Here is a 17,898-nt window from a genome sequence, read left to right as displayed (position 1 = left end):
GGATGTTTATTGCAGCATTATTTGTAGCAGCAAAATATAGGAAACAAACCAAATGTCCATCACTGGTACGTATAGAGCATTCATAAAATGTGATACTTAATGAAAATATTTTAAAAAGAATGAGATAGATATAAATGTACTGACATATGGAAAGAGTTCCAAGGTATATTAAGAGGAAGAAAAGCCAAGTGGAGGACAGTATGCATGTAGTTTATATAAACATACATATTCATATACGTATATGTAAATATATGTCTATGTTTGTGTGTGCATGGTATACATGTGGAGCATCTATAGAAGTCCATCCCCAAATCTGGTAATAGTGGTTGCCTTTGGTGAGCGGAATAGGGGACTGGGATTCGAGGGTCAAAAGTAGATGTATTTTCATGTGTGTGAATATATACATTCACATTTTCTTGAATTGGCGTAAAGAATCATTGGAAGGATACACAAGAAACTAAATCTTAGCCAAAAGTGATATTCACGATACTGAATGATTGTAGCAGAGATACCAATCAGTCAGAATAAACGCTGGCCCCAAAGAACCAGTACCAGTGAAAATTAGCCTTGCTGGGGAGGACGGAGAGATAGAAGGATTAGGGTGTGGAAACTGGGTAGATAGTACAAGAGGGGCAGGGATAGGAATGAGATTTCTCCATGTACACTTTCAGGATGTTTTCATTTTTGAGCCATGGGATTACTATCTATTCCAAAATAGAAAATAAAATCTTCCCATAGTCCCCAAAAGAACCCAAACAGGAAAAAACTATAATAAAATTTGGCTTCAAGGGAGAGTGCTATGCTAATCAAAAGGAATGATACAGTTTAGGTCATTTGAGACTGACCAACAGAAAGATGTTTTGGGGAAGGTGACTCTTTCACACTAGAGGTGGCATAATATGGCCCTCCCTGGGTCCAACATTCACTGCTCCCTCCCCACCCATCCCAGCCTGGGCGCAACTAGGTTTATTCTGCCTAACATTTATTGAATGGCTTTGTAGTGCTTAGCCTCCAAGAGGTCATGGTCAGGCGGTACCCATGACGCTCCCAACTTTTTAAAGATCCTTACCGTATGAGTCCTTAGAAGCTTGTCCCATTGGATAAATCCATCTCGGTTGAGGGAGGAAGTTTGGTAGGTGCATGGAAGGGTAACGCTCTTTCCCCGAGCAGCCCGAAGAACATCCTTTGGGGTTTCCACAGAGATGGCGTGGACAGTCACCCAGACTGGAAAGAAAGTGGGAAGTAACTGACATGGGCATTCATACTCATTCTCCACCGGACCTCTGAGGGAACGGCCAGTGACGCTCTTCCAGCCACAGCTAGACACACTACAACTGAGATCTCGGCCATGGCACACCAGCTGTTCTCCACCAGGCCCGGGGTGAAGACAAACACGTGTACCTTGGTTCACCCTGTCCCCATCCCACGGCATCTCAACAAAGTTAATTGCGTTGTGTGATGGGTAAAAGCCTGGCTCTGCGCCCCAGCCCCACCTCTTACACACTGTGTAAACTTTTGTCAGCCTCAGTTCTCATCCATAAAAAGGGACACTAGTATTCTCAGAGCTCTTGGGAGAATTAAACAAGATAATGCGTATAAATGCTTTGCTTAATGCCTGGCACATAGAACGCTCTCAATAAATACTTCCCACCGTCTTTTTTGTTGTGATGATGATGATGATTTATTCACTTATTTAGCAAATATTTATGGAGTGCTTAAATGTGGTAAGAAAGGTGATGAATAAGATTAAGTCAGGTAAAGAGAGAGAGGGTTCTCCGAGGGGAATTTATTCTGTATAGGTTTATCAGAAAAAAGATGAGAAAAAGAGTGTGGCCACATCAGTATCTCCCATCACATACATTCTTCTTGCCATGTGACTTTGACTCTCCTCCATCAAGAGGCAGTGTCCATGTTCCCACCCCTTGAATCTGGGGGGACCTATGACTACAGTGTGAGTGACACCCATTAGGCAGAAGCTCTAGTAAATGGATTTCCTTCCTATATAGTCTGGATACCCTTTAAACTGCTGATTTTTATGCTGTTTCCCAGGGTGGGCAATTTCGTACTCAGGCCCGTCAGCAATATCCCTCCTTACTGCAGGTTGCTGTGTTGGGGATTGGGTTCCCATGGATACAACATCTCTGCCTTTCCTACCCATTTCTATGTTGTCTTTCTATGTGCAGTGGCTGTTTAATCAGCCCTCAGATTTTCCTCAGGAGGAATTGCTCTATATGTAGGTATAGATTCGGTGTGTCTATGGGAGGAGGTGAGCTCAGCGTCTTTCTATGCAGCCATTTTGGGCCACTCCTGTACCAGTCCATATTTAATACACAACTTCTCTATGGCCATTTCAGAAAGTAGCATAGCATTGAGTTTAAATGCACAGGCTCCAGAGCTAGAATGCGTCCACTGGAATTCCAGTTCCTTTATCTACTAAATGTATAACCTTGAGGAGTTTACATAAGCTCTCTCTGTGCCAGGGTCCTCCCTTGAAAAGTGGGTTGTTTAGAGATTAAATAACATGAAATGTGTACTTTGTTTAGAATGACTCCTGACCCATAATCAGTGCTCAACATATGACAGTTACATTATGTATATGTGTGTTCAATATATTCTCTCTCTATATATTCATATCGAATAACTTCCACTTCTCATCCCATAGTCTTTCGTTGAGGCACAACCTTAGTTAGAAGTTAATCACGAGAGATAACCACCTACCACCACCATGGGTGAACTCTCATAAAGGAATAATAATTACTAATGATTACAACTAAAGAATAGATCAATTTTAGAGACCACTACAAAAGCGAGTAAAAGTCATTTTATGTTAATTTGTGAGGGAAGAGATTGAAATGAACGGATGAGAAAGAACTCATAAAGAAAAGGAAAAAATCTTGAACAAGTATAGAGCACTATTTAAATGCTATTTGTAAACCTGAGAAGGATCTTTAAAGGCTGATCTGGTGCCCTGAGACACACTTACATTTTCCATAATCCTAGATAAGAATTTATCCTGTGTTTAAGACCTTCACGCCAACAGCCATCACTGGAAATCCTCCACAGCTAATCAAATCCTTCTCACTGATTCAGTTAGTATCCTCTTTTTCTGACATCACTGGCAGCAAAGACATCTGGCTTAACTTCTCAATAGTTTCCCATCATGAACTCAGAGGATTCTGACGTTTGCAATCACCAACTTTCTCACCCACAGTTCTGTAATAAACTGTAATAAACCCAGTTCCTTTCACCTCTTTCTATAGGCTTATTGTTTATTAGCTCTGTGGCCCTCGTTTTGCTGTTCTGTGGAATCTGCATCCTACTCAGCGGATGAGACAAAAGTACCAGGTGGGACATCTAATCCACCATCAGAAAACTAGGAAGTGCAGAAGTTTGCTTCTAGAGCCTTCCAACACCCTCCCTTTCTACTTGTTTGTACAGATCTACATTGGGTATCTTCTTTCCAGTTGCCAGAACCCACGCTCTCCCCAGTAGTTGCAGCTCTCCCATCCTGTTGCTGCCGACAGCTGTGTCCCTCATGCTCCAGAGGTATTCTTTCTTTCCTGCTCCCTCCCCACTCTCCTTTATTTCTCAAGGCTGAGTTCTTCTGATATTCACGAAGACCATCCATCTGATAAGCTAATTCGTTATAAGGTGTTAAAAACAAATGTTCAGTGATGTGTTAACCTCCCCAAGGGTATACGAATGGGAGGAGCAGGTGCTCTCACCTGCAGGGAAGGAATCAAAATCTCACAGCACAATAGGGGTTTGCTGAGGAAGACATTTTAACCACATACATTGTCCTAGAGAAAATGCCCAAAGGCTCTCAAGCAGAGTAGATGACTCTGTCCTTTGTGCCATGGGTACCACCCACGAGTACCTTCATCCTAGCACTCTCTCATGAGAGTTTATTACATATGGCAGAATGACCGAGAGCACAAACGCTGGAGCCAAACTGCCCAGGCTGTCATCCTCATTCTTAGTTTTCCTAGCTGTGTAACCTTGCACAACTTAATTAACTTCTCTGTGCCTCAGTTTCCTCGACTATAAAATGAGGATAATAATATTATCTAACTCCAGGTTGTTGTGAGGGTTGGATGAAAACATATTTAGCGTGCACGACCTTCATCCTGGCACATAAGCAAGAACTATGCCAGCATTCCATATCGTCACATCCTTCTCCTCTGCCACACTGTTTTTCCTGCCTTTTCATATCCTCAGGGCTCAGAAAACTGCCTAACACGTAGGAGATGCTCAAATAAGTGCTCTTGGACAGCAAACTGAATGAGTTCTAGAGAACTTAAGTTTAAAAGATGGGTAGGATTTGCAACCAGAGAAACTTGGTTGAAGAACTTACCTTACACATTGCTAGAAAATGTCAAAAAAATATATTAAATTAAGAACAAAAGGAGCCCAGGGAGGGGATGCCAAGTCTGCAAGTGGCCCCAGATGGAAATGGGAAAGGTCATTTAACCTCCCTAAGTGGGCGGGGTGTGAAGAGACAGCTTGAAGCCTCCAGGATTGCTTGTAAATAATTAAGGCTTGTTAAGAAGATAATAAAGTGTCTCTTGAGAGCTAACCAGAAAGCAATACATCCAAGGAGAATAATAAAATGCTCGATGGACTGGCGGCTTTAGGCGCACACAGCACATTATGGGAACCCTTGGGAAACTGGCAGGAATGCCTCCACTTAGCGAAATCCATTTGCTCAGAGAAACCACATTCTTAGTTAGGGAGGAGGTGCCCGAGGCCAGAAAGGGCCCATCGCACCCCAGGACTAGATACATGCTCCGACATTGAGAAAGCGCTGGTCTCTAGGGAAAGGGGTGCAGCTCTCACACGCACGTGCATGTTGGTTTGTTCTGCCCCCCCCCCCACAAGGTGGGAATGACTCCTGGAGGCTCTCAGACTGGCAGATGGGGGAGGAGGGATGGAGAGGTGGGGAGGGGGGTTAGAACTCCATGGATGTTTGAGGAACTCTTTGTTCAACATGGATCTTTAGGAATCTATGAATCCTGGTCCATTTAATGAATTTTTCCTAAGGCCCTAGTTTAGTGCAAGGCCCTGGGAAAATGATCAGAGGCATCTTCATGCCCCACCTCCTCCTGGACCATCCCAGCCCTTACTGGCTTCGCTGAAGCGCTTCAGGGAGCATGCACCCCACGCACACGTCATTCTCATGTCAGTGTGGGTCTATGTGTGCGGGCCGTCTCTCCTCATCATAGGGCAGCTCCTTCCAGCAGGGTCTGTGTCTCAGACTTCTCTTGTACCCATTGCTTGCTAGTTCCCACCCCAAGGTATGTACACAGAGCTGGGTGCTAAGAAGACTTTACTGATTGAGTGGTTCATGAAACAGTCCCTGCCTAGGAAGCAGTTAGCCAGCATCACTGTCAGCCAGCATCCTAATAGAGCCTAATTAAGTGTTAAGTGCAAATGATAAGGAGTGAAGTGTAGGGGTTGGGGGGGGGGGTTGGAGAGGGGAGGGACCTGGAAGAAGGATTTTAATGGAAAGCCTTATTGAGGAGGTGGGACTTGAAATAGCCCCCAAGGGATTCAATTCACTATGTTGAACTTGTGCATAGAAGAGAGTAAAGCAGGATGCAAAACTGTACATGCAACAGTATCCTACTTCCACAAAGTCACAGAGGGGAAGCAAATTCTTAGAAGAAAATATACCAGATACAGAATTAATACCAGTTATCTCTGGATTCTGGGATGATGGGTTTCTTCTTTGTGTATTTTTATTTTCCAGTTGTTCTGCAACAGACATGCGGTACTCTTGTAACCATAAAGCCGTGTTACAGTTTTATATGTCAAGCAGGAAGTGAAGAAGTAGAGAGGTGAGGGCAGCCTATTTTGTCAAGGAGCTCACGTAACACACGAGATGGGAAAGCTGGAGCCAGAGGGCCATGAAAGGTCTTGAGAAGGTTTCTTCCGTCCCCTCTGGGATGGAAGATGGAGAGACTTAAGCAGTCTCCCAGGTTATAGGGATGGAACTCCCAGAAAGAAGAGACTGAAAATAGAGAAGAAGCCAGATGGAGCAAGACCCCCGGCTGGGTGGGGGAGGGCATAGGTGGAGGACTAGCCTTGCCCACAGCAAGAGTCACCTGTTCCCATGTGTACAGAGATAGAGAAGTTGGTGGGCAGGTGTGGGGAAGTGAGCTCTGACGGGGGGCCCTGTCCTCCACATTTTATGCCTCTCTCCCAGGGAACTTTGTGAAAGTCCTAAGTGGGAGCGTCTGTCTGTCACCATGTTCTGCCCATGTCAGGTGTTTATGGCATCCCTGACTCACCAGGGAACTTTGTGACAGTCCTAAGTGGGAGCGTCTGTCTGTCACCATGTTCTGCCCATGCCAGGTGTTTATGGCATCCCTGACTCACCAGGGCAGAGAACGAGGAAGCAGCCCAAAGGTCCCTTGGTGGCAGGGGAGGAAGGTACCTCAGGAAGGAGGTGGTGTTAAGTGTTAAGTGCAAATGATAAGGTGTTGGTGCCCTGGACAGAGAGGGCTGCTCCAGGGACAGAATGATCTAGGGGCAAAGTCAAGCCCAGCAGGCAGGGAGGACATGGACCCAAAACCTGAGTGCTGGGCTTCCCTGGTAGTGCAATGGTTGGGAGTCAGCCTGCCGATGCAGGGGGCACGGGTTCGTGCCCCGGTCCGGGAAGATCCCACATGCCGCGGAGCGGCTGGGCCCGTGAGCCATGGCCGCTGAGCCTGCGCATCCGGAGCCTGTGCTCCGCAATGCGAGAGGCCACAACAGTGAGAGGCCCGCGTACCGCAAAAAAACAAACAAAAAACAAAACCGGAGTGCTGCCAAGGTGGGGTAGTTTGAGAAGCAACTAAACTTTACCTCCAAGTCAAATATGTCCTCCACTGGCTGTCTCAGTACTGAAATGCCCACTGCTGAGTGAAGGCGCTGAAGCCCCTGCTAAAACACAAGTGCCCTCTGGGAGGGAGGGAAGACACGGTGAAGTGACTCTCTTCCTTTAACACGCAGGGCAAATCCATTTCCTTAATTAGCCCCTCTCATCCATCCATCCCTAGAAACAATGGGTAACGTTGACAGAAACAAATGCAATTAGGAAATTGAGGCTTGGAGAGAAGCAGGACAGAGTAAGAAGGAAGGGAAGAGAGACAGGATAAGAGATGCTGAGAGTAAACCAGCTTTGCTGCCTGGTGAGGATCAAAAGGGTAGGTACTCATTCATTAACACCCACCCAGCAAATGGCTGTTCCAGGGACTCTGACAGACTCTGGGGACAAAATGGCAAGCAGAGACAGACACAGTTCCTGCCTTCATGGTGTCTGATCCTCTGCGTGAGTCAAATGATAATAAATACAGAATCACAGAGGCCAATGTAAAACCACCATGGTAACAAGTGGTACCCATGCAATGACAGGATATAACAGAGGATTGGGGCATGAGGAGAGGTTGTCCTTAGGAAGGGCCTTTTGAGTTGACATTGGAGAATGAACAGGAGGGAACCACAAGAAAACGGGGGTTGTGACCTCCTGGAGGGGTGGAATAGGGAGGGTGGGAGGGAGGGAGACGCAGGAGGGGAGAGATGTGGGAACATGTGTATATGTATAACTGATTCACTTTGTTATAAAGCAGAAACTAACACACCATTGTAAAGCAATTATACTCCAATAAAGATGTTAAAAAAGAAAAAAAAGAAAATGGGGGAAGAGGTGAGTGGGGGAGAGAACTGCGCTGTGCAGAGATCAGGGCACAGGAGAAGGTGGGCCACGTTCCAGAAACTAAAACAAGCCAGTGAGTAGAGATGGAACCAAAGGGGTGGTTTGGGGGGTTGTGATTCCCCCTGTGTGATAGCCTTTAGCCTCCCATGATGACTCCAAATAAACGCAGAGGCCAAGTACAAACATCATACTTGTGCCATCGGGGAAGTTTAGGACAAACTTCACTATCTGCCAGACTTCACCCCTCAAGATTCTCCTACAAAGCAATTCCGAAGTTATACCACTCCCAGTGCAGCCAGAAATATGGCATGGGCCCAAGTCTGCGAGGCCACGACAGCAATTTGAATCTTTTTTTTTTTTTTTGCTATCTACCATCTATGATTTATTTCAAGCAGTTCTTTTGAGTAATGAGGGTTCTTTTTTTTGGACTTTCTATAAGGGATACACTTTATTTATTTTTTAACATCTTTATTGGAGTATAATTGCTTTACAATGGTGTTTTAGTTCCTGCTTTATAACAAAGTGAGTCAGCTTTACATATACGGAGAGTTCTTGCATCAAATGAGCGAACACTCAAAGGAGGGAGAGACAAAAGGTACTTGTCAGTTAGAAAATCACTGATGTCTATCTTTCCATAATTAAATTAGGAGAAAAATGAAGAACCCACTGGTAGCAGGAAGAAGCAAGAGTCCTCTAGAGTCTGGCATTTGGTGAGCTAGATATTCAGTTGCTGTGGATTTCCACTGTTTTTCCCCAGGCAGAACATACGGCAGAGACTTGGGAACGCAGGTACCTGAAGCCAGATTAGGCTTACATTCCATAACTATGTTGCTTGCAGGGCTATTGTTACTATACTAGATGGCTGTGCCCCAGAGAAATGGGGTGCTGGTCTGTTTCCACAAATCTTTATCCCAGTCTTCATCGCAAGGAGGGCACTGCCAAGTGCTCTCAGCCAGTCTCTTGTCTAAGTTTCCTGGTTTGGTTGACAACATCCTGCTCAATACAACTTTTGTCGTCACAATTTGAGTATGATGATTGATTTCAGCCCAAGGAATATGGTGAAAGGGACAGGTAGCCAATTTGCAACATCAGCACAATTTGTCAGTTTCTTCCAATTTGGAAATGAAGGAGGTGAATCCAAGGGCACGCTCCAAACACGGATCCCTCCCCAGTAGCCTTCGTCCCACAGCCGTGTCCCAGCAACGCTCACTTCCGGTCCCTGATGTTGGGGGCAGGGTCCCCACTTCCTGTGCCCAGCAGTTTCGGTTCTGGTCACAGCGTGGGGCTGGGGGCTTGGCTGTGGGCATCGTGGTCGCCACCCTCCATGCGCCCCCTTCTCCAGCCCTTCCCACTCCTCAGTGCCCCCCTCCGCGGGCCCATCCTCTTTTAGTCCATTCTCCTCTGGCCCCCAGAATGCTAGTGACCTTGCGGGAGTGAGACTTGGGCTGTCTTCCCTGGGCTTTTTGGAGGCCGTTTTAGAAAAGAGAACCAGGGCTTAGAAATGGGCACTGGGGGAGGCAGTGGGGCTGGTTAGAGGCCAGGTGTTGGTTGGAAAGAAGCCTTATTTGGGGAAGTTGTCCAGATAGAAAGTTAACTTAGATTTGGAGGGGAGAGAAAGGAAAATTATAAAGGAGATAACTGGGCAGAACAGCCCCCAAAAACCAACCACCAAGGACAAGAATCTAGTTGTTTATGTTTAGCACACGTTGTAGAGTCTCACAATTTAAAGGTCAATAGTAGTATCTGAGAATGCTTGGTAAGATGGATGCCCTAGTTGGATTAAAGGGAGTTTTAGATTTGAGGAGAGAACTCAATGAAAAGAGTTGGAGAGGAAAAGAGGACCGGAAAGTTATAACTTGATAGTAGAAAACCAAACATATACTGTGAGCGCTTGTTCTGGAAACTATGATACCAAGGGAAAAAAAAAAAAAAAAAAGCATAAGCAGTAGTTCTTATCCCCAAGCTACTTAGGAAAACAAGTCCCAAAGTGGGTGAAAGCTTAAATGGCAGTATAACAGAGGGTCAAAAAAGTGGTTGAGACTTCAAATTCAAATCAGGAAGAAATCACTGGGGCCCAAAGTTACCTAGGAAGGCTATATGGAGAGAAAGGACTTGTGATTTTTTAAGGTTAGAGAGAAAGGAAGGTGTTGACACGACAGGTAGGTCTGATGATAATATTTTTCCAGACCAAGAAGTTCAGGATGTGATATGATAAACATTTTTGTAATGTTCAAGGTGTAAAGGTATAGGAGGCAGTCTAGGTGCTGAAATATTGGGATTTGGGGGAACATTTCAGTGGTTTATAGAGCCTAAACGTGACTTAGGAGAATCTATCCTCGCGATATAAGTCTTATCCTAATAGTAATGGGAAATCAATGAAGAGCTTTAAGTAGGGGTAGTGACATGGTCATAATTTCATTTGAAAAGATCAGTTTGGCTTCAGGGTGGACAGCAGATAGGAGAAGGGATAAAACAGGCTCCCAAAGCCAGCTGGAGGCTATGGAAGTAGCTTAGGAGAGGCAGCTTACATCGGTGAGGTGGCAGAGGAAACAGAGAAAGATGAACAGACTCAAGAGATGTTGGAGGGCTAAAATCATCAGGACATACTGATGACTTGAATTTGTAGCTGAAGGAGAAGGAGCTGTTAAGGGTGATATGGTGGCATCAAAATATGGTCCCAAAATACTTTGAAATTCCTCCGGTTACCAGGGGGTAAGGGTGGGGGGAGGGATAAATTGGAAGATTGGAATTGACATATACACACTACTATGTATAAAATGGATAATAAGGACCTACTGTATAGCACAGGGAACTCTACTCAATACTCTGTAATGGCCTATATGGGAAAAGAATCTTAAAAAATGGATAAATGTATATGTATAACAGATTCACTTTGCTGTACAGCTGAAACTAACACAACATTGTAAATCAACTATACCCCAATAAAAATTTAAAAATAAATAAATACATTAATAAATAAATAGGACTCATATCCACTCCCTTGAGTCTGGGTTCTGTGATTGCTTGATCGATAGAATGTGGTGGAAGTATGGTAATAGATGCTGGATCAGTATCTGGGCCCAGACTTTAAGATACTGGCAGCTTCCACCTTCTGTCTCTCTAGATGTTTGCTCTTATAATCTAGCCACCATGCTGTGAGGAAGCCCAAACTTCCCCGTGGAGAAGTCCACAAAGAGAGGAACTGGAGTTACCACCCACTTGCCAGCCAGTGAGCCAGCATTTTGGAAGTGGGTCCCCCAACCCCAGTCAAGTCACTCCAGTTGATAGTGCAGGGAACAGGGACAAGCTGTCCCTGCCAAGCCCCATCCAAGTTGCAGATTTGTGAACAAAATAAATGTTTTTTATTATTGTCTTAAGTTACTAAGTTACCACTAAGTTAAGGGGTAGTTTATTACAGAGGAATAGAAAACTGTAATGGATGACTGTTAGGTTTGTGGCTTTCATTCCTGGATGGATGGGGTGTCATCTATTGATGTAGAGGTCACTGACAAAGACCCAGATATGGGGTCAAAGACCATGAGTTTGGTTTTCAGCTTGTGGGTTTGAACTGATTCTGAGATGTCTAAGTCGAGAAGTCATGTGGACTGTTGGATTTATGGTTCTATGGCTCAAGACAGAGGTTGGGTTTGAAGACAGAAATTTGTGAGTCACTTGAAATGGGTGTCAGCTAGAGATGTGGATGTGGATGTAGAAGGGGGTCTGAGTGCAGGGAGCTCTGCCATTTCATGGTGGGCTGAGGAGCGTGAAGCTGCAAAGAAGACATGAAAGGGTTGGGCCAGGGATGTCGGGGCAGAACCAGGAGACGGGGAATCATGGGAACTGACAGAATAGAGTGTTTCGGGAAAGAAGGAGGGATTAGCAGGGTGAGGAACTGCCAGGGGTACAAGCATCTGCTGAGCCAGGCGCACTTTCCCCCAGGCTTCCTTCCTGCTGACCAGCATCACAGTAAACAGCATCGCTGGGTCACCAAGAAGCCCTGGGATGGGACTCTGGAGGGCAAAAAGGCCAGGTGAGGATCACAGCCATGCCCATGAACCAGTTCTTTCCCGGAGCCTTGTTTCTCAAACTAGTCCCTGGAGCAGCATCACTCGGGAGCTTGCTAGAAATGCATAATCTCGGGACCTACTGAGTCAGTCTGTATTTTGACAAGATCCCCAGATGACTTCTATGCATACGAAAATGTGAGAAGTTAACACACCAATGTAGAGGCTGGGCATTAACTCAGGGAAGCAGTGAGATGGTGCAAAACTGAGCTGCCAGTCGCATGCAGAGAATCAGCCCCAGTCACAGAGATGGCTGTTCATTAAGCCTATCTTTCCTCAAGGTCCTATAGGCAACTCTGAACCTAGACTTTCACATCAGAGTCACCTGGGTAACTTTTCAGAATCAGAGAGATGCCCAGATTCTGCCCCTCTGTATTCTGATTCAGAAGGTCTGGGGGAAGCTGGGCATTTGTACTTTTACTCCCCAGGTGACTGTAATGGGCAGTCTGGGTTGCCAGCCATGCCCTAAACCATCACTCCTCCCCCTTTGCACACATACCCCTCTTAAGCTGACCATGCATTGCGTCCTTCCCACTTCAAGGCTGGAGCTGGAACTGGAGCATTTTAATCCTGATTTCAGCTCTGACAGGAAGACAGTGTGATTCCACAGGCATATGAGCCCTCCTGTGAGCACTGGCTTCTGAGTCGTGCTCAGGCACCAGCAGGTCATGTCCAGGCTCCAGGTGGGAGTCAGGTCCTGGGGACTGGTGCGGCAACGGGGCTCACAACCATGGAGCAGATGAAAGGCCAGGCTGCCCATCTTGTAGTGCACTTAACGGCTGATACCACTCTGGCTCTGGCCTGAATACCACCCTCTCGGGGTCAAGATGAACTGGGCACAAGGCCACTCTCTTATCTGATTCTCATCAGATGTACATGTCTGAGGCTGAGCCCTGTAACCCTCACAGCCTGGGCCAGGTCACTGCGTGGACTTAGACGTGCAAGTGACACTGGGTCACACTCTGACAGGGAAGATACCAGGGAGCTCCCCGAGCCTGTGTGACCAACAGGATCATGGCACTGCAGAGTGGACAAGCCTAAGGAATGTAGGGAACATTATCCTGCTGGGGACTGTGGCTCTAACAAAGGCCCCAGGGGAGGGATTCTAAAATGGCGTGATCAACCTCAAAAGGACAAGAGCTTGGAAACTTAGTTCCCATCAAAACCCCACCATGGATGAAGCAACCATGAGCTTACTGAAACTTCTAGATGGGGGAGAAAAAAAATTTTTTTTCTCATCTGCAATATTTTGGGATGATGGATTCCCTTATTTCTCAGTGAAAAGCAGTACTTTCCTAAGTTTTTCAAATTTAAGCTTCGAGGTTTCCTCTAGCTGTAGGAAGATGGGGCTTTTTTGTTGTTGTTGTTTGTTTGTACTTTTTATCAAGTCTTCAGAGATTTTAGTGACTCTGGGCAGAGCTTCTCAGAGACTTTTTCCCCCTGGTGGGATCCTCTTTATGTATCTCTTTTCCCACAGCTGTACCTTCCATCACATCAAATCTTTCACGGACTCTGGTGGCTGAAAAAATTCCCAGAGTGGAAGAGCCTTGGTCCTGTACACTAGCTGGGGTGTTTTCTCTAGCAGCCTTTGGGAGGGGTGACAGAATCCCTCATCCTCAGTGACTCTCATTCTCTTGGGAGATGTCTGCGAGATCAGAGTGATCAGACAATTGATCACCAAAGTCTAGTTACTTTCCTATAATTTACACTTGCCCACACTAATAACAACAACAATAATAATAAATAACTGGCATTTACTGAATGCTTATTATGTGGCAGGCACTGTTCCAGGGTCTTTACGTTGACAAACTCATTTATGATCCCTAATAACCGAATGAGGTACAGTGTGCATTTTGGCACATTATAGGTTACCGTCTCCATTTCACAAATTAGGAAATAGAGATTTATCGAGGTCAACTAATTTGCCCCACGCTAAAGTCAGTTAAGGAAGAGGGCCTGCCCTTCTCAAGTGCCGTCCGAGGGGGAGGGTGTGGGAGCATCTGCCAGGGAGGGAGAGGTATTGTGTCACTGACATTGTTTGGAATTGTCAGGCTGACTTTTATTCCATTTAAGTACTGTTTTTAAATTCTCAAATGCACCACCTTCTGTTTGTGTCCCCTTCACATGACCTTATGTGATTTGATTCTGACTCCCCAAAATCCGATGAGTCCTGGGGTCTATTTTCATCAACTTTGTTGTTACTCTGCCCGGGACATCAGCAAAATTTAAGTTGTTACTGGGCAAGTTCAGATGAAGAACGGAAGTAGGGGGAAAGCCAGTATGACTTCTGGAACCCAACTTAAACTTAAACTCCACCTCGTCCAGGAAGTCCTCCCTAATTTCCCTGCTCTTCCTCTGGCGTCCTCTCCCGAGCCATGGTGGGGAGGGCCACCCAGCTGCTTTTACATCTGACCTTTGAAGGCCTTCATTGCTCACTTGTACATAGCAATGACTATTTCACCCCAAACATTTCCACTTGGCAAACACATGCCGGGAGCTAGCCACCAAGCCCAGCTTCCCCGACCCCACTGCTCCAGCCCCTTCCCCTTAGTGTAAAGTATGGAGGCAAAGGTGATGAGCCCGTGGTGCGAGGCAGGGCAGGCTGGGAGGGTGGAGGGAAGGGGGTGGAGGCAGAAGACACACTTTATCAGTGTGTCTGAACACAAACCCAAGAGCTGGTTGAACTGGATGAGTTCACCCAGGGGTCACATGCCTTCTCACAGGAAGAGGTGAAATGTACTGCTCCAGGCAGTTCACAGTTAAGTCCACATTTCAATCTAAGCTGGGTGCACATTTTGTTTTGTTCTGCTTTGTTTTTTTCCCAAGCCCAAATCCCCTCTTTTGATTCATGCATGGGTTTTGGGTTGCAGCCAGACTACAGATGCAAGGGTGTGTACTGGGGTAGGGGAGGAGGCGGGGCAGGGGGGAGACTTCTAGGCCCTATAAAAGAGGATCAGAGGTCACTGGCCCAGCCCAGAAAGGGTGGTCATTTCCTTTCAGCCTCCTACCCTCTGGGCTTGAAGCACATCCTCGCAGTCTGAATCTGATGGCTGAGACAGGTCCCTCATGACTGCAATCATTCCAGACCCCTCACTCCTGTGGTGCCTGCACAAACTATGTGCTCAGTAAAGAGCTGTGTGAATGAAGGAATGAACCAAGTATGCCCTCTAACCTGATGATGAGGGCCCCTCTGCCCCAGTTAGATGGGCCTCCTGGCAGGGCCTTTGAGTTTGACCCAACCCTTCCCCAGCACTGGGCTATTCTCCAGCCAAGAGCTCCAAGGTCGTGTTTTGAGAGATGGGGCAGGAGGGGGAGCCTGGGGGTTGAGGAGAACCACCCTGGGCTGGCAGGCCAGCTGGCCTGGGGCTTGCCTGTAGGAGCTGAAAAGTGAGCTCTAACTCAGACCCTCCTCCATTCTGCTTCCCAGCCCTTGGGGCTCCCAAGTTTCCTGGTAGAACTCTTCACCTCTTCCTGTACCCAAGCAGGATTCCATGGGGACTTCCCAGGACAGACTCCTCTCCCCATGTCCTCTGCCTGTCTCTTGTTTGTAGAAAAGCTTTCATCTCCCACACCTCCCCTGAGTCACAAAAATCTGGATCAGGAATTAATGCAAAAATAGCAGTTGGGCCAGGAGAACTGGTAAGAATTTAAATAGTAAATCATCTATACTGCAGTCACAGAATGTTTAGTTCCTCCCTGAAGTACCTAGATAGCAGTATCTGATGCACATTTCCTGCGTTGTTTTACAGTTGCTAAAACCCCCAGAAAATGGAAGAAGTTAAGTACTGGATGACCATGAGTATGCAGCTCCCAGACCTATTGGAGCCTGAGGATTGGTGATGTTAACCCCTGTGACACCATCCTGTTACCTCACCATCAACCAATCAGAGAAATGTGCACCCGCTGTTCACATACCCTGTGACTCCCCTCCCTCACCTTGCCTTTAAAAATGCTTCCCTGAAACCTATTGGGGAGTTTGGTTCTTCGGAGCATAAGCCACCTGTTCTCTCTGCATGGCTCTTGCGATAAAACTTTCTCGGCTCCAAACTCCGACATTTCGGTTTGTTTGGCTTCACTGTGCATGGGGCACACGAACTTGGAGTCGACATGCCCCAGTTTTCCCAGATCCCTGAAGCCCACAACAATTTCTAATTGCAAGCTGACACAGACAAAGACAAGTACTGTATAATATCACTTACATGTGGAATCTAAAAAATACAACAAACTAGTGAATAAAACAAAAACGAAGCAGACGCACAGACATAGAGGACAAACTAGTGGTTACCAGTGGGGTGAAGGAAGAGGAGAGGGGCAAGATCGGAGTAGGAGGAAAAAAAAGGGTTATTATGGGATTATATGAAATCGTGTGTGTGAAAGTTTGCCAGTTGTAAAGCACTACAGAATTTAAAGAATCTTTCATTCAATGAGAAATAATCTGTTTAGATGTAAAATGTGGCTGAATTTTAAAATAAATAAATAAATTGCAAGCTGATGAGATTCTCAGCATGTTCAAATACACTGAATTAAAGATAGTCCTAGGGCTTCCCTGGTGGCGCAGTGGTTGAGAGTCCGCCTGCTGATGCAGGGGACACGGGTCGTGCCCCGGTCCGGGAGGATCCCACATGCCGCGGAGCGGCTGGGCCCGTGAGCCATGGCCGCTGGGCCTGCGCGTCCGGAACCTGTGCTCCACAACGGGAGAGGCCACAGCAGTGAGAGGCCTGCGTACCGCAAAGAAAAAAAAAAAAAAAAAAGATAGTCCTAAAATCCCCCCAACCCCCATCTCTCAACTTCCTTGCTCATTCTACTTCCTGTCGGTGCCCAGGACTCTAACGCCAAGACCTCCATCCTAACCCTTAGCACTCTGTGGGTCCTCACACAATGACTTTGCTATTTAGCACTTGATTTGGAGTCTACCATTATATCAGCGAATGTCTGGTTTTTATTTTGTGGGGTTTCCATGGGGTTTCCCCATGTTTTGAGTTTTCAATGACCAGAGTATCAAGAGAGCTAAAGGGCTTTGGCCTTTGGAAAGGGTCGTTCTATTTCTAACTGGCTGTTTTTCGAAGAGTTTGAGTCTTCTCTTGCTCTGTAGATGATATTGGGTAAGTTGCAGCCTTTCTCTGCCTCAGTTTTCCTATATGTGATAACAGATGTTATCACTCTTACCATTGCCTCTCTCTCTGGTTTTAAGGCAATGATTAAAATCTCAGGTAGTGAACACAAATCCTGGATCCACACATCCTGGCTTTTCTGGGACAACCCTGATTTTAAATATTTTTGTCCCAATTGTCAGATCTTATGTCTGATCTGATGATCTGATCTGGGATCAGAAAATATCGTTTTGAGAGTAATATGAATTCCAGAAATGGGCTGAAATTTTATTTACTAATATGAAAATAAAAAACATTCTGATTCTGGGCGCTGGCCTGGAACCTGCTTTTTGAACGACAGACGTGTCATTCTGCCCAGCAGGAATACAACTGTGTCATTGGAGGCCCTCCCTGGGGGAACTCTGGGAGACCCTCAGCATTCAGCCCCTGTCTCGCCCACCCCTGGGCACTACTCACCTGCACAGAGCACCCACAGCACGGGCTGCATCTTCCCCTCCATGGTCTTGCGTCCTCTCTGCCCCGAGTCCAGCCTGGCGCTGGTGGGCCCCTGACTTTAACCAGTATGGGCTGACTGGTTAAAGCTACGACAGCCTCTGGCCCAGTCCGGACTTCGATCCCTGTGGTTTCTCCCTTCCTGTCTATCTTTGCCCAGCCTGGCCCCCATGGCCCACCCCTTGGCTGGACTGACAGGTGAGCTCACCTGTGGGACTGGACTGCTCCACCCACTTCACCAAAGGCCCCAAAAGGAACGTTCTCCACCTTCTCAGTTACCTCTCCTGCCTTCTCTCCACCTAGCAGGTGGGCAAAGTCCTGAGCTTCTCACTATCACGTGGGCTTCACCTGTAAGAGACAGGAAGTTGCCGCCTCGTAATATGAAGGGAAATGATCTCAGAGGAAGGGTTTCAAAGCAAATAAAAAAAGGGTGTTAGTCACAATTGCTGAAATACTTCAAGGCATAATACGATCTGTTAATCTACTTCCCTTCCGGTCTACCTCACCACCACGCTAGAGACACAGTCATGAGGAA

The 17,898-nt window shown here is 46.4% G+C and overlaps 1 protein-coding gene across 1 annotated transcript in view; it reads right to left on the bottom strand.

Annotated features, from left to right (window-relative positions):
* The window catches only part of GPA33 (glycoprotein A33), a 46,948-nt gene extending 29,483 nt beyond the window's left edge, over positions 1-17,465 (bottom strand). Inside the window, exons 1-2 of the mRNA XM_004269709.3 lie at positions 17,328-17,465; positions 1,070-1,224 (exon numbers count right to left, since the gene is read on the bottom strand). Of these exons, the coding sequence (XP_004269757.1) occupies positions 1,070-1,224; positions 17,328-17,370 (198 nt within the window). The 5' untranslated portion in view covers positions 17,371-17,465. The remainder of the gene's footprint in view (positions 1-1,069; positions 1,225-17,327) is intronic.
* Positions 17,466-17,898: the final 433 nt, after the last annotated feature.

This window comes from Orcinus orca, chromosome 1 (genome assembly GCF_937001465.1).
Source record: "Orcinus orca chromosome 1, mOrcOrc1.1, whole genome shotgun sequence".
Classification (NCBI taxonomy): domain Eukaryota; kingdom Metazoa; phylum Chordata; class Mammalia; order Artiodactyla; family Delphinidae; genus Orcinus; species Orcinus orca.
This window is presented reverse-complemented; position numbering and strand designations above follow the sequence as displayed.